Below are 16,466 nucleotides of genomic sequence, written 5' to 3' on the forward strand. Positions count from 1 at the left end.
GGACCCTGTTTATAGAAGTCATATCTCTTTTGCGCAAAAAAACATTATACTAAAAAATTGAGTCTTCATATTTTCTCTACGCTATTGATACATTGTGTATTGTCCCCGCCTTGACTTGGAAAGCTAGATTTGTGGTGTTGAGACGCTGTGGTTTCTCCGATCAGGATATCATTTCCATGTTCAAGAGACTACCACGAATCATGTGTTCACATACATAGTTTATAAGTGTTGCAAATGCTGATCAGATCTTCAATACATGCTTCATGGTTACTGGATTGACTCCTGGCGTCCACTGAACTCCCAAAATGATTACATATGTTCTTAGGGGATAACATTTGTTCTGCTAGAAAAGTTTATGTTCGACATTTGTCATTGTAATAACTTGTGGAGGAAGTTCCTGAGATACTGGAGGCATACAAATGGAAGTTGAGATTTGATGAATACCCTTTCAAACAGAACCAATACTGGAGGCATACAAATGGAAGTTGAGATATTCATTTAGCACCGGGTATGTAAGTGTATCAGCAGTAACCCGGTGAGAAAATAATGAAATGATGAAGTTCTGGTTAGAAAATGAGAAGTTTAAGGCATATTTTATATATGTTCTTAATGTAATATTTTTATCCGAATTCAGATGGATTGATCGGATATGGTTCCGGACTGGCAAGAATATTTAGAGGTTGCAGTTGGGAATTCAAGCTTGGTGGAACCTCTCCTACAGAAGTAGCAGTTAGGATAAAGAACCATTTTTGCAATAGTATCACGGAAGGTGAATGCCATTTATAGTGCAGTTGAAAATATCATCGCATTCCTTATTGTTATCATATGCTTTAGTATCTGCTTTGTTTATAAGGTTGGTTTCAATATTAATAAGATTATAGTAGCATATGGAATGAGAGTATGAGATGCCTGAAGGAAAAAAGTTGCAGAGTGAGATTCTTTCTTTTCTGCTTTTTTCCCATTATTTCATGCAAACAAGTTGCAGAGTGAGATCCTTTCTTTTCTGCTTAGAAGCATTAATACTTCGAAAACAAAAGAACTATTTATACTTGAATATTATTAATTATAACCGCTTTTTAATAGTACTTCCAAAATGAACCTCCGCTTTTTAGTTTTGATTATAAACTTACGGGGTGTATTCGATTGGGATTTTAATAAATTGTTTTTAGTTTATGGATAATGGATTGTATATAATTTTGATTTCGTGCGAATTCTTCGTAAAATGTCGAGTTGATAGGATTTAGGCACAATGCTTCAAAATCCCATTGATTTTGGTGGGATTTCAAAAAACTTAAAATACACCGAAAAATGTCACAAAATCCATCATTTTATGAAATGCAAAAAAATCCACCAGCATTTGAATACCATCAGATTTTAATGGATTTTAAACAATCCTAATTGAATACCATCGGATTTTAAAGCATAATTTAAAATCCCAATTGAATACCATCAGATTTTGTGGCATAATTTAAAATCCCAATTGAATACCTCAAGATTTTAATGGATTTCAAACAATCCCAATCAAATACCCTCGGATTTCATGAATGCAAAAAAATACTTTAAAATCTCAATCCAATACACCCCTCTTAATTTAAATATGGACTAAATCCGAACGAGTACAGCCATCTATTTCTTCCGAACGAGTACAGCCATCTACTTCTACTTATATATATATAATAGCCCAACACGTTTAACAAGACTCGAACCCAAGCCCTCTTCATTACAATCAAACCACTCAAACCACTTGAGCCACACAGGCAATTAATTTTTTTATTCAAAAGCATTAAACTCATACATTAAAACTGTTGTATTTATATTCTTTTCAATATCTTATTTATTTGAGATAAGTTATTATTTCAGGTAAGTCTCATATGTTTTTTACATGATTGATTAATATCTATAAATTAATTACTTATGTAATGAATTTAAATTTGATAAAGAATTTGAACAATTGGGCTCAAGCCATGTTTCAGACTTCAAAAAATAGATATAATTCATATTTGAATAAAATTGGACGAATTCAAATCTAACTTAATACTTTAAACGAGTACCGATACAATATTAGAGAAATTTAATTCATGAATGTGAGAAATAAGCACAAAAATTAAGATTTCGGCGAGCATCTTTGAAAGGAAAAATTGATGGACTTTCAACATGGACTATGTCATTTTTTTTTTAAATTATAAAAGGTGACTTGTAAAGAGATTAAAATATTTTTAAGAAAATGAAATAAGATAACTGAAAGAATATTTTTGTTTAAAATATTTTTTATTTTAAACTTATGAATTCAGAATTCGACGTGTAATCAAATCTTTTCAAAATTTTTTTTTTATAGATATAAGAATAGTAACAAAGACATTATATTTGGTGTTAGAAAATATGTCTAAATGATGTGGTTTTGGTGATATATGAATTTGAAATATTATAACTTGTGATACAAAGGTGAATTTAGGGAAATTTAATGTTGTTAATCAAAAGTCAACCAAATAATAATAAAACGTGTTTACGAGACCTACTAAAAAGAATTGAGTTATAAATTTTACTTGCTTAAAATAAAATAACACAGAGAAATAAGTTATATATATATATATATATATATATATATATATATATATATATATATATATATATTAAAGTCTTAAAACTATAATTTTAATATGCCATCCATCAATGTATAACATACGAGTTAAATAAAATGATTCATACTATAATTAAATTAATTAATCATTTACAAATTAAACTAATAAAATATAATTAATTCTGAAATGGATAATCCGACGTGATAAGGTGAAAACTAATATCTGATTAAACGGGAATAGAACAAGAATAGTTTTCCATAATCCAGAATATCGAACACCTGATTTCATCTTTAGCAACTGAACATGATATACTACATTGCTCACCCCTAAGAAATAAGAGTATCAAAATATTTAAAAATGTGAGTTTGCACAAAACTAAAAAAGTAACTATATGACTAATTAAACTAAAAATTTCTTATTTTTATGAACTTCATGGTGCCTAACTGACATTTACTCTATTTTTGCTATTTGAGATCTGATTTATAACAATTACATGAAAAATCATTAAAATTCTTAATCAACAAGCTCAGAAAACTAATGATAAAAAATTAATATTTTATAACAAGACAAAATTATAACACGCGGTATCAAAGTAATAATCATCTAATATTTTAAATTAATAAAAAAAATATAAGACATTGAAATACTATATAATTGATATGAAAATTAAAAGGGTAAGCCACATCAAACGTGTCGGAATTTTTCGGGTACAATTATAAGGTTATTAGTTCAATTGATGCTTTTATAATAAAGTAAGGTAGGGTCTTTTACATACAATATATGTTTCAATTATTATTTATACAAGGTGTGTGCAGCATGATATAAAAAAGAATGTGTTGATGGTCTGTCCATCATATATCACTTAACTATTACACAAACGTACGCTCAAAAAAAGAGAAATAAATATAAAACAACGCGGACCACACATTTTCATCTAATCATGATTTAGGATATCGTAATTCACATATCAAGAACAAGTTTTCATATTGGATAAAATAATTTAGTAATTTTCTACAATAAATTACAGATCTTTTTAATGAGGTATAATATATTTAAATTCTAAAAATTTCAGTATTAATTTCCAATATAATTTTGAACATGTAGATAATATGATAGTGACCTCTATATCCTAACGAATTTGAATATAGAAAAATCAGTTCAAATGTTGTTTTTGATCCATAATTTTTTTTAAATATAGTACATATTATTACTATCAATGCTATTAGATTGCAAATGTTACATTTCATATCTACATATTCTGTTTTAAAAAAAGACGTAATAATTATGCTCGAAATAATATGATGGCACACGAATATTATTTAGAACACAACAAAACTAGAGTCCCGTGCCTCGCACGGGCTTTTATGCTAGTTTGAAGTTTATATTCGAACTCTGAGTTGAAATATGAACTAAATCTGCATATATAAAAACATATCCGGTCATAATATAATTTTGATCGTAGTTTTATTTGTATTTATTCGATCCCTTGATTATGCAAATCAACTAAATTGGACATGTAAAATATTATGTAAAATTTGTTAAAAGAGTAAGATATTGTGCATCAATGATATTAGTTATATTGGTTAATTATAATTTAAAAATAATATACTATTAATATTTTAGATTGTTATAAATAAAATATATCATTTTAATATGATAATATATGATATAGATTTCTTACGGTCAGCAGAGATTTACAAATATAGCTATACACAGGGAGCTTCATTATAGATAAATGAAGAGTATGGTTGGAGGGCGACAATTTCAACAGATTATCTATATTTTTTATTTTTTGTATGTCAACTCACTTTTTTGCTGGGTTAATTATCTAATTGGTCACTAAAATGGGTCTAATGTATCAAGTTGGTCACTGAACTGAAAACGTTATCAAGATGATTACTAAAGTCACCATAAATATCAAACAATTACCTCGAAATGTGAGTTCAAGTAGTAAAAAATATTATTTATTAAATTTTACACATTATTCATGAACGTCGTAACCTTTTAGTTGGTTGTGGCAACATTTAAAATAATGTGTAAAATTTTATAAATAATATTTTTATTACTTGAAGTCATATTTCAAGGTACTTGTTTGATATTTATGACGATTTTAATGATCATCTTGATGCTGTTTTGAGTTTAGTGACCAATTTGATACATTAAATCCACTTCAGTAACCAACTAGATAATTAACCCCTTTTTTGCTAAGAATTTTTTATGGTCGGAGTTACTCTTAGGTTAAAACAAATTTTTCATAAGGTCGTACATGTCCAATTTAGACAACTATTATAACCAATATCTAACAAGTCCAATTTTAGCCACCCGTTATAGATATCCTCGTTAGAGCATCTCCAACGGTGTTGGCTATAATCGTTGGCTAAATTAGACCTGTAAGACATTATGTAAAATTTGTTGAACCTGTAAGACATTTCGCTTCAATGGTATCGGCTATATTACTTGGTTATAATTTAAAAATCATATGTTATTAATATTTTAGATTGTTAAAATAGAATATATCAGTTCAATATGGTAATAAATGATGTGCAATCTTCCTACAGATTTCTTACAGACCTGTAGAGCTTCGACAAATTTAACCATCCATAAGAGGTTGACTAAATTTATAGACAACAGGTCACTATGGTTGGAGTGTGAACTTTTGAAGTGCTTGGCTAAATTTTTTATTTTTGACATGACAACTCACCTTTTAGTTAAGAGGTCTTCATGGTTGGAGATGCTCCAACGGCGTGTCTATAATCGTTGGCTAAATTGAACACCTAAAACATTAGGTAAAATTTGCTGAACTTGTAAGACATTATACTTCAATGGTATTGGCTATATTGGTTGGCTATAATTTAAAAATAGAATGTTATTAATATTTTAGTTTGTTAAAATTGAATATATCAGTTTAATATGGTAATAATGATGTGCAACCATCCTACAGATTTCTTACAGAGCTGTAGAGGTTCGACAAATATACCCATTCACCAGAGGTTGGCTAAAATTATAGAATACAGGTTCATGTAGTATGATTTTTTCAACACTTGGCTAAATTTTTTATATTTGAAATGCCAACTCACTTTTTAGCTAAAGAGTTTGTATGGTTGAAAATGCTCTTAGTTATATTTATCGAACCTATGCGTACAGATAAAAAATATGTAAAAAGATTTTATATCATTTATTACCATATTGAAGTGATATTTTTATTTATAACAATCTAAACTATTAATAATATGCTATACTATTTTTAGAATGAAGTCGATCAATATTGTCCATATGTTCAACAAATTTTAAATAATATCCTAATATCCGATCAATTTTAAACAACCGTAGCATACATATGATTCTCATAATCTCCTCTATTTTTATTTGGTTTTTCCCGTCAATCAGTTAGGATTTTTTAAACTTGATATCATTCTCCACGACCAACGATCAATTCATATTATATATGTTACATTTTAATATTTTAATTTATTTTTAAATAAATTTGTATTTGATTAAGACCCAATTAAATATATCATTGATTTCAGTTTGCAATTTCATTAATTAAAATTAAATATATGGGCAACAAAATACCCTTAAAAACCAGATAATTACGATAGATGCCATCCCACAAAACCCTAGAGCTTGTACAAACCAAAACCCTGCCTTTTTATTTTCTTGTACTCTCGTCCCGACACTAAAATCCTACCCTAATCTTTTTACCCCCTCACCCCCTATATATAACACACACAAAATAATAAGCTATTGTCTCTCTCTTCCATATCACTTCAAATTCCTTCACTTTCTCTCCCTAAAAATCAGTTTTTCTTTAGGGGTAATGGAGATGGTGACTTATAAGTCTGACGCACTGACTTTGCAGAAGCCAATTGCGTCTGTTTTTGTGCAAGCTTTGGTGGTTGACACTGTTTTGACTGCTCAAAAAGCTCTTATTTGCTTTCTTGTGCTGGTAATTCTTGTAAAGTTTTGGTTTTTATCATGTTTTACTTGGATTTAGTCAATTTTTAGTAGTTAAATTGCAGTTTATTGGTAGTTTTTGTTGAATTTGATGTGAATTTGTGTTTCTTGGTGACCCTTTTCGTTAATTGTTGATTTTGGTTTGCATTATGTGCTTGTTGAATCTTGTGTGTGGTTTTAATTGTAAATTTGTGATGGGTGTGTGTGATTTATTGTTTTTGGGTGTTTTTGTTTTGTCTTTTGAGTTTTCGCATGCGATTTAAGTGATTCTATTAGTAGATATGTAACTTTTTTCGAGCACGCTAAAGATTTGTTAACAGTCTTTTGAACAACTTGCAATTGTGATTGTTAGCGTGAATTAGTGTTAAACTATTAATAGGTGTTGAAAGGAATTGTTATGTGAACACCTCGTGCTTTCTGGTTTGGCATACTATTCGCTGTTATTAGAACTGTTAATGTGATTTAAGTTAATGAAATTTCTTGATTTGTGCTTTTGATCATGTTTATAATAGTGTTTTTTACCCTAATTAAATAATGCTTTCATGCTTTGTTTGCTATTAGTTGATTTTAGATCTAAATAGATGTATTAATGTGTTTCATTTTTTGTAATTTTATATGATGTTTGTAGTCTGGAGAGCATAGTCAAATATCTTCCAAAAATATTCTTAATACATCCTATATTGCTTGTGTTTGGGAAAGGAACGAGCCCAGAAAAGCTTTGAGTTGTTAAGTTTTTAGAAAGTAAGAATTGCAGGAAATTGGCATCTGTATTCACTTTCTTATAGTTCACTATTTTCTTAATGTCCTATAAGAAGTATTTCCTCTGTGCTGTTAACATTTATCCCAGTCTATTGTTGTTCGATAGGGAAAAGAAGAATTTCCTATATTTGAAATGTTGTTTCTGTATTATAAAAAGATTTTTCTTTGTATATTTAACATGGGATCATGTTCCAGAGAGAACCATTAGGGAGAGAACCCTTAGAACCACTACCTTATATTTACATGAAAAGAATGTATTATTTATGGATTATATTTTGAAATTACTTTTAAACACACATGACGATGCAAAAAACCATGTATTTAGATTTAGATCCTGAAAATCTATGAAAAATATAGGGTTCCGCAGCAGAACCTCAATGGTTATATGGTTCTATTTTAAGCATTGGTTCTCTCTTGAGCGCGACCCATCTAACATGATATGCTTTAAGTCATTATTAATATGAATACTTTGAGCAGGAAATCTTAATTTGTGATTTTATTGTTCGCCTTGTATATTTTTAATCTAGTTTAGATTTGCCTTCCGCTTTGGAATACTATTATTTGTGATTAAAGGCAATTACTTTCTTAATTTATGCAGTCAATTATGTTCAGAATATATTTTTCCTTATTCGAATCAATTTGTTTATAGTAATTTGTTAATAGGCATCTGTTGGTATTTTATTGTATCTAGATTCATATGAATGTGCATACCTATATTACTGATTCATGGATATGATATTAAATGTAATTTAAAACATCGGTTGTCATTATGATTGGGATGTGAGTTTTTGATGGGAAAAACTATAGTAGTCTAAAAGCAGAGTTGCATATTTTTGCATTTTGAATTTTTTGGGAAAAGCGAAGAGTATGATTGTATGAAGGTACTGCCGAAGACTAGGGAAGAGAACATTAATGGTGCAAGTATAAAGCATAGGTATTCAAGTTCAGTCACTTATTATAATTTTGCCCCTCTGAACCTGTCCCAGTTGCAGCCTCAGTGCGCCAGTATGTCAATATTGAATAGGCTTGATAGTATTATGGTTAATGGCCATCTGTTGTGTTTTATGCTTCTTACATATTTAGTTTTTCTAAAGCCAAGTGTTTGCCTTAGATTCTGGCAGTCTTTTGTATATCAGCTAAGACCAAAGTATGAAGTTGCATATTATTGTGAACCGGTGATTATTAGAAGTTATTTATATGTAAGCTAAATATTATTTCTTACTAAAACCAAATCATTTTTGCAGGCAGAAGTTCTACTAAAGAATGAAAACGGGTTACTCGACTTGATTGGAGGTGATCGAAGGTAAATGATCTTTTTTTGCTTGCTGTTTTCAATTATAAGAACTTTTATAGTCATAGGTATAGTAATCAGATCGCTCAATCTACAAACATAATATGCAGGTTTCCAAAGGATGAGCTGCACAGAAGGAAAAGCCCTGAACCCGAAAATGTAGATGGCAGTGATACAGAGGATGACGATGAAGATGATGATGATGCAGAACAGGATGATGATGAGGGGGATGAAGATTTTTCTGGTGAAGAGGGAGGAGACGATGACGAAGAGGGAGATCCTGAGGAGGATCCAGTGGCTAACGGCAATGATGGCAGTGATGATGAAGATGATGGAGACGAGGACGAAGAGGACGAGGAAGGTGATGACGACGAGGACGAAGAAGATGAAGATGACGAGGACGAAGAGGACGCACCACCAGCTAAGAAGAGAAAGTAAAGTACTTTATTCATTGCTTGGGTTTCTTTAGATTTGTCTGGATTGTAGCTTAACTAGGAAGGAGTGCTTTTTTTTATCAGTTATTATGTAGGAAATCAGCCTGTTGGTATTCTGAATGATCTTCGGTTTATGAGACAGATTGTAATGATATATTTCGCTGTGGTACAACTTATTCAGGACTAGATAGGGTCAACTGTTCTTCTAATTATTCTTCCCTGAATGATGCAAGAGTTGGACTTCGTTATAATGTTGATACAGTATCAAAGAAAGTAAAGATGGTCTGAGGCCATAAAATTCAACAAACCCAACATAAGCAGATGCTTAATTTTTTTTTTAAATAGTCATTGAACTGAAAAATGGGACAAGGCATTGATGCCCTTTTTGTGTGATTTGTTTGATAATAAACAAGATAAAGCTTGTGGCATTTATAAACTGCTATTCTGCGGCCAGTGTCACTAATGTTGATTTGGGGGGAGGGCGGTGTTGATGGTGTAGGTATCCGGTGGCGGTGGCAGCGGCAGTGTCACCTCTTGTTGTGGATAAAGTAACGAGTTTGATGTTATATTGCAGTAAGTTCTGAGTGAAACAGGTATGGTAAGATCGTGAAGTGGAGGAAAGAATTGTCGCCAGCAATCACGATCTATGTCAAGCACAGCCTTGCAACAGGCAGGCCCTAGTATTCTTAATTCAAGATTTATGACAGAGTGAATCAAGTCCTGGAAGCACCCAGGCACCTCTTCAAGAGTCTGCAGGCAAATGTATCCTTCTAATATTCCTCCCTGCCCATGGCCTCTCGGTGATATCATCAACACATAAACCAGAATCAGAATACTTGCATATAACATGTAAGTCCCTCTTTTCTTCATCTTGATTTAAGAAATTTGCGTGTATATCTTGTGTGCTAAAGCTTAACTAATTATATAGACTTGCTATTATGTATATGCATGCAGAAAGAGTGAGTTTCTTGAAAAATTTGTAAAAGAGAACCTACAGAATTAATAATATTCATGCTCTTTGCAGTATTACTCTCATTCATCACACCATATCACCATTCTCTTTCTCAATTCTTTTATAGCATGCAAAAAATTGTCAATAACTATTTGCAATTAAATCTGATTAAAGTAACAAGAAACAGTTTAGGAGCATATAAAGATTGCTGGACAAATTTCCCCCTAATATTAAGTAGAAATAAAGAGTATAGCCTTTTTGTTGTTATAGCGGTAGATAAAAATTAGGTGTTCTAGTTGTGAATTATTTTATAAGCATCTGTCCCGGACTCCCGGTATTTTTTCTGATGACATTGTCGAAAGATCAAGCAAATCTTCCATGAATGTTCTTATGCTATGATCATTTTCAAATTTAGGAGGATTTATATATTTGTATTATTAATACGACTCTTTTCTCGTAATGGACTCAAAGAGGCTTGTCTCAGACAATCTGATTTTTCCCGTGTCATCCTTCAGTATTACATGCTTAAACAGTAACAAAATATATATCTGTTTGAAAAGAAATATAGTACGCGTTCTGATCCAGCACCAACATTACTGGTGTCTGAGTCATTAGGTTGCTGGGAGAGGTTTATCTGCAACTTCTGCAGAAGTGTTAATAAACTTCCATCACAAAAAATGAAAGTCAAAAAGGTTGAATTATTCTTTTTTCCCGTGGCCGGTGGTTATTAAAATGACCCCTGACTGGTTGCTATGACCTCGATAATCATTGTCATGGACATGGTCCTGAATCAGATATTCATGGAGACTCCAGAGCAATGTCACAGAATTGTTCATCAAGCATCCCGGTTTTCCCACTCAAAATGTAATGATCACTTGATCGGGACAACAAGTTCCACTCCTAGAAGTGCTTCAATACCAGAATCACTACCGATATATGATCAAATCTGTTGATAGAGGAATTTGGTAATCAACAAAGATGAGGTTCATGGCCGGAATCAAGATCTACGACGGTGGTTTTAGTCGCCGGAGAGTGGTGGTTGTTTGTTTTAGGGGGTGGCTGAGATTAGGGTTTTGAGTTGGTCTCACGTGCTCTCAACTCATGATCCCCCAATGTGCCTACGTACCCCTATATTTATAGGGGATCAAGCCATACGTAGTTCTATTGAACCAGGAGTCCTAGTTTGATCAGGACTAGGCCTCTTGGCGATAAGGTCGGAGATAGGCCGAAGGCCCATCTTGGAGAATCCTACTCCTGTTAGAATTAGTCTTGAGTATGACTACCTCAGACTCCTAATCCAAATAGATCACGGATTCAACGATATCTCCACTACGAGAGATAGCATCTACCACGACTCTTATGGAGAAGTTATCTGGGGGAGCCATGACTAACCCCTCGAGGTGCAGGGACACGTCCTCACCTCTCGGTGAGGTCTTCATCTTCAAACAAGGTAGACAAGGAGCCAAATTACACGATCGTCTCAATCCCCCGATGAGGGCTAACTCACCAGAATACAGGATCCAGACATATGATCGGCCTTCGTGTTACCCCGGAGGGCCTTCAAGAGCCATGATCACCTCAAGCCCCCACACGAGGGTTAACTCGGCAGATAGCAGGATTGAGGATTGTAGATCATGCCCGGATGAGCCCGGGAACTATCAGATGAGCCTGATAACTACCAAATGAGCTTGGTAACTACCAAATGAGCTTGGTAACTAGTCTTCATATCCCTCGGAAGGGTCGTCACGGAGACTCACTCATCCTCTCTCTCTCATCATGTATTTCATAATTATGCCTCTTCTGAGTCAAAGGACGCGCCCTGATAGGGAGGACGTGTCCTTCCCAATTCCCGTCTCCATCCCTGTTTACTGGACAAGAGACCGCACTCCCCGGGTTATGTCCGGAGGAGGGCGCGTCCTCCCCTCTACATGGTGTACAAAAACGGCTACAACACCTCGGAAGAGTCGTCGTATCCCCCGGAGGGGTCGTCATATCCCCCGGAGGGGTAGGTCTTCCTATCCCCGGAGGGGCGGTCTTCGTCTCCCTCGGAAGGGTTGTCTCAGCGAATGTACGCTCTCCCATAGGAAGAGCCTTCTTACAATATGTGTTTACATGTGGGAGCGACCCCTGAGGGCGCGCCCTTGCCTTCGCCGTCTCGTCCCATCGACCACTCCAACAACACATCAGACAGGTCGTTCTTTAACATGAGGTCGCGCCCCTGGGGAGGCGAGGACACCCCGTTAAAGGCACGCCCTTGGTCTTCATCTCATGGTCAACTTCTTACAAGGGACGCGCCCCTCGGTCACCTCCGAAGAGGGCGCGCCCTCCTCCATAGATTACACGACGTGGGTGGACGGAGGTCGGTCGCGTCTCTCCATCAACACTCTCAAGTAAGGCGTCCCTCCTTGTGACTCGGAGGACGCGTCCTCTTCACGCAACACCAATGGTCGGTCGCATCCTCCCTTTATAAGCAGGAGGACGCCTCCTCTTCACGCAACACCAAGGGTCGATCGCATCCTCCCTTTATAAGCAGGAGGACGCGTCCTCTTCATGGGACACGTGTGACCTGGAGGACGCATCCCTCCTTCCGATGCGGAGGACGCGTCCTCTTCATTAAGATACGCAACATCGGCGGATCAGTCACGTCACGGAGGGCTGCGTCCTTTCGTTCAGACTAGTCTCTTCAAGGGTCGGTCGCGTCCTCACTTTATAAGCAGGAGGACGCGTCCTTCCTTTATATAGGACTCTTAGCCCAATTCATGTATTACTTAGTTAAACTAAGTACATACCTGGTCCAAAAAGGACCTAGCCAAATTTGGCTATAACAAAATCCTAATACTATATGGCAACTTTCACATCAACCTGATCCAAAAGCTAGCTAACAGTAAACAATACTCCTAACTAGTTTTAAACAGAATTGCTACTATTTGTTTGGTGGGTCTCAGGCTCTGTTGCATACAGTAACATAAATTTTTACTGAAAACCAGGTGAAGAACCGTTTGATAAATTTAAAAGCAGCTTTCTGCAATTCCGAACCTGAACCTGTGGACTTGTCAAGTAAAGATCACATTGCTTGCAGGCACAATGCATCTGCTCTACCGAATGTTCTATTCAAAATTCAACTAGAACTCGTTCAGGCATTTAAAGTCTACAAGTAACACAACTAAATGTCCGGTAAAATACGTAAACCGTATGTAATTTAAAGTACGTAATACATTTGGTGATGATCGAATTACATATTTTACTAATTTATAAAGATTATCACGTGTGCAAGTTACTATCATGAAATTTATAATACGTAACTTGATAGCATAAAAACGAATTAGATAAAGGTTTAGGTTTGATTAGTTGACTGGAATTTGCAGATAAAAACCGATGAGGACAAGCATGAGCTTGGCTGACAAATGTCAATGAAGATGAGGATATGTTTAAGATATAATTCAATTATATTTAATTGATTAAGCCTAAATGTTTCTAGAAATCTAGCATTTCTCCTTTACATTTAATTATGAGATCCCAAGAAAAAATTTGATATATTATCTTAAACTAATATCATTACAACATTAAAGTATAATAGTTTGTCCTTCCTTTAAAATACCATTAGAAAGAACAATAATTCACGATGCTGGTAGTATAAAATTTTGGTGTTCAGAAATGATGTTTATTTATGATCCGCAAAATCCCCATATGGAGATCAAAATTTAGTTAAAAAATGCATCACTTTTACAAATTATAATATATCCTGCACCATTATATTGAATCTAACTAATTTAATTTCTGATCTGATTTAATTAAACAATCAATAATCAGACAATATTATTTACCTTCAACAATCAGACAATATAAAATTGATCAGACAAAGTTTAGTAATTTTAGAAAAACAGGTATTTAGTTAACCATCAACAATCAGACAAGATCTTCATGTTCGTTTTTTCCCGTTACTGATAATAAAAATTTACTTTTTTTTTTTGATTCGGCTAAAAATTTACTTTTCAGTTAAAAACAGATATAATTTTACAGTTCTCACTTTAAATTAATCAGAAATGCAAATATTTAAAATGACATATAGAAAAAGTATATTTTCTCAGAAGTATATTCTGAATTTGAGCTATCGATTTCAACCCGAGCTTCGTGTTCAAGCTCAAGTTTCATACAAGCTGAACTAAAACGAGATTTGACGAGTTTGCGTGGAGTTTGTTCACTAGCAACTAAATTCATAAACAATCTCAATTTGATGTAACATAAATTTGGAGTTTGCCAGTGAAGTCGCCGTCCAATATGAACACCTGCTATTTTGGTTGCTATTTCAATAAGTAACTGGTCTTTCTAATTTTTTTTTAAATATTTCAAGTATAAGTTTGTAATTACGTACCTATAAAGTTTGTGCAGCAAGGAATAATGAAATGACCCACAACTCACGAATGCGTCTACAAAGAGGATAGAAACGAAATCTTAGGGGGTACCAAGTAAATTTTCGGAAAACACCGGGATATTTTTAAATTTTGGAGGGGCACTTCTGTAATTTTGTAAAATTTAGAATAATGAAAAATGTAAAAAAAATAATTTGGGGGGCACGTGTCCCCCGATCCGCCCATGCGCGTATACCATATCGGAAGTTTAAAACTATATGCAAATTATATATTTTAGAGAAATTACTTTGTATACTGTTTTTTCAATCTTATTTTCAAAAATACTACCTTCTTCAATCTTATTTTCAAAAATTACTACCTTCTCTAAAATCTTTCAAATATACTATTTTTTTGAAAATATTTTCCAAAAATACGGTGGTTGCATATGCAACCATATATGCAACTACAATTTCTGATTTCAAGTTCCAGTTTTCAAATGTCATTTTCGACCTCATCTTTGGAATCTATATATATATATACACACACACATGGTGGTTGCAAGTTATATATATATACACACACACATGGTGGTTGCAAGTTGCAACCTCATATGCAACTAAATGCAACTGAAAACTGTAAGTTAAAACTGATGTATGGGTACTCCTGGCGGGACCATTAGATTACAATAGAATCAAAGATGAGATCGAAAATGACATTTGAAAACTGGAATTGAAATCAAGAATTGCAGTTACATATATGGTTGCATATGCAACCATCGTATTTTTGAAGATATTTTCAAAAAGATAGTATTTTTGGAAAGATTCTAGAGAAGGTAGTATTTTTGCAATTTGTTTTAAAAGATGGTAGTATTTTCGAAAATATTCTTTTAAAGTTGGTTATGAATAAAAAAAGCCCTATATTTTATAAAAGTTTGAAAATTATATTTAAAAAATATATATAATCTATTTATTGTTTATAATATTAGGATTTCTTTATATTTATAACATTTTCACAAATAAATATCTCAATCGTAAATTTATGCATGTATTTTTTTAATTCATAAGAAAACATAATTTCATGACTTATTATCTATATATTTTTGTCATAACAAAATACAAACAATAAATTCTTATTCTAAAAAATAAAATTCAAAAAATAATTATCAAGCCCACTTTTTAATACATCTTAAAACACGTATAAAAAGTCAAAATAATTATTTATTTGAACGGAAAATAATACTCACGAAAATCACCATAACTTTCATTTATTATTAGTACGGAATTTAAGTTCCAAGTCTTTGAGATTTTCGGCACCAACGTATGTACGCAAGACCTCCGGTTTGTCCTTCCGTCTTGATGAGTCGAGTTTTGGTGGGTAAAATAAAATAAAAATGGACAATCCATGACAAAGACCTAATACTCACCTACACATCTCGCATACCCAATTTCATTGGTTTGATAATTTTGTGGCTATCCTCACTTATATAGCTCTGTTTATTCACATGCACACTGCACACCACTTTTATAATGTCTGTTCAACCTGGGCTCAGCCTACCTCGCGTAATTAAATTTGTATATAAGCTTAATGTGAATGAACCAAGTCAATTATGAGAAAACAACAATTATATTTACGACTTGAGAAAAATAAAAAGTGGTCCATTTTGTTAATATTGTCACCAAATTTGAAGGTCATAGTGTCCTATACTGCACGGCCACTATCAAAAATCTGGGGGTACTTGTCTTTTTCCCCCTCAGCTTGTACTATCTATCATAAAGGTAAAGTTTATTGTGGCCCAGTTGACAACCAACATTTATTTTTCGCATTTTGCCGGAAATAAATAATTACTTTCACATTGTTGTGATAATTCGAGTCGAGTTGAGTTCGAACTGTTGGCGGGTATTATTGTTATTTTTGCTGGTTTATGTATGAAGGGACTTTTGTGATGGATTAATACTCTTCCTTATCAAGTTGGGTTGGAGTTGGGAGTAATTATAATTCCCTTATCTATTTACTGAAAAGTGACAGCAAGAAAGATTCATGAAAAAGAAATGGGAAATCAAAAAAAAAAAAAACAAAAAACTGATGCATTGATGACTCATATTTCCCACCACTGTTTAAAATCCTTCACTTAGCTTAGAAACCATCTTT

At 33.3% G+C, this 16,466-nt stretch overlaps 1 protein-coding gene across 1 annotated transcript; it reads left to right on the forward strand.

Moving 5' to 3' along the window:
* Positions 1–6,245: 6,245 nt before the first annotated feature.
* LOC108220125 (uncharacterized) lies at positions 6,246–9,203 on the forward strand. The gene is made up of 3 exons (XM_017393803.2): positions 6,246–6,525; positions 8,537–8,595; positions 8,694–9,203. The coding sequence occupies exons 1-3, from the start codon at positions 6,397–6,399 to the stop codon at positions 9,019–9,021; spliced, it is 516 nt and encodes a 171-aa protein (XP_017249292.1). The 5' UTR covers positions 6,246–6,396; the 3' UTR covers positions 9,022–9,203.
* Positions 9,204–16,466: the final 7,263 nt, after the last annotated feature.

The sequence above is a fragment of the Daucus carota genome, chromosome 5 (genome assembly GCF_001625215.2).
Source record: "Daucus carota subsp. sativus chromosome 5, DH1 v3.0, whole genome shotgun sequence".
Classification (NCBI taxonomy): Eukaryota; Viridiplantae; Streptophyta; class Magnoliopsida; order Apiales; family Apiaceae; genus Daucus; species Daucus carota.

Bases quoted from the DNA above. Each gene is read 5' to 3' on its own strand.
- LOC108220125 (XM_017393803.2), top strand. From the start codon at position 6,397: ATGGAGATGGTGACTTATAAGTCTGACGCACTGACTTTGCAGAAGCCA. The intron at 6,526-8,536 runs GTAATTCTTGTA...TCATTTTTGCAG, and splicing joins TTATTTGCTTTCTTGTGCTG to GCAGAAGTTCTACTAAAGAA. The intron at 8,596-8,693 runs GTAAATGATCTT...CATAATATGCAG, and splicing joins TTGATTGGAGGTGATCGAAG to GTTTCCAAAGGATGAGCTGC.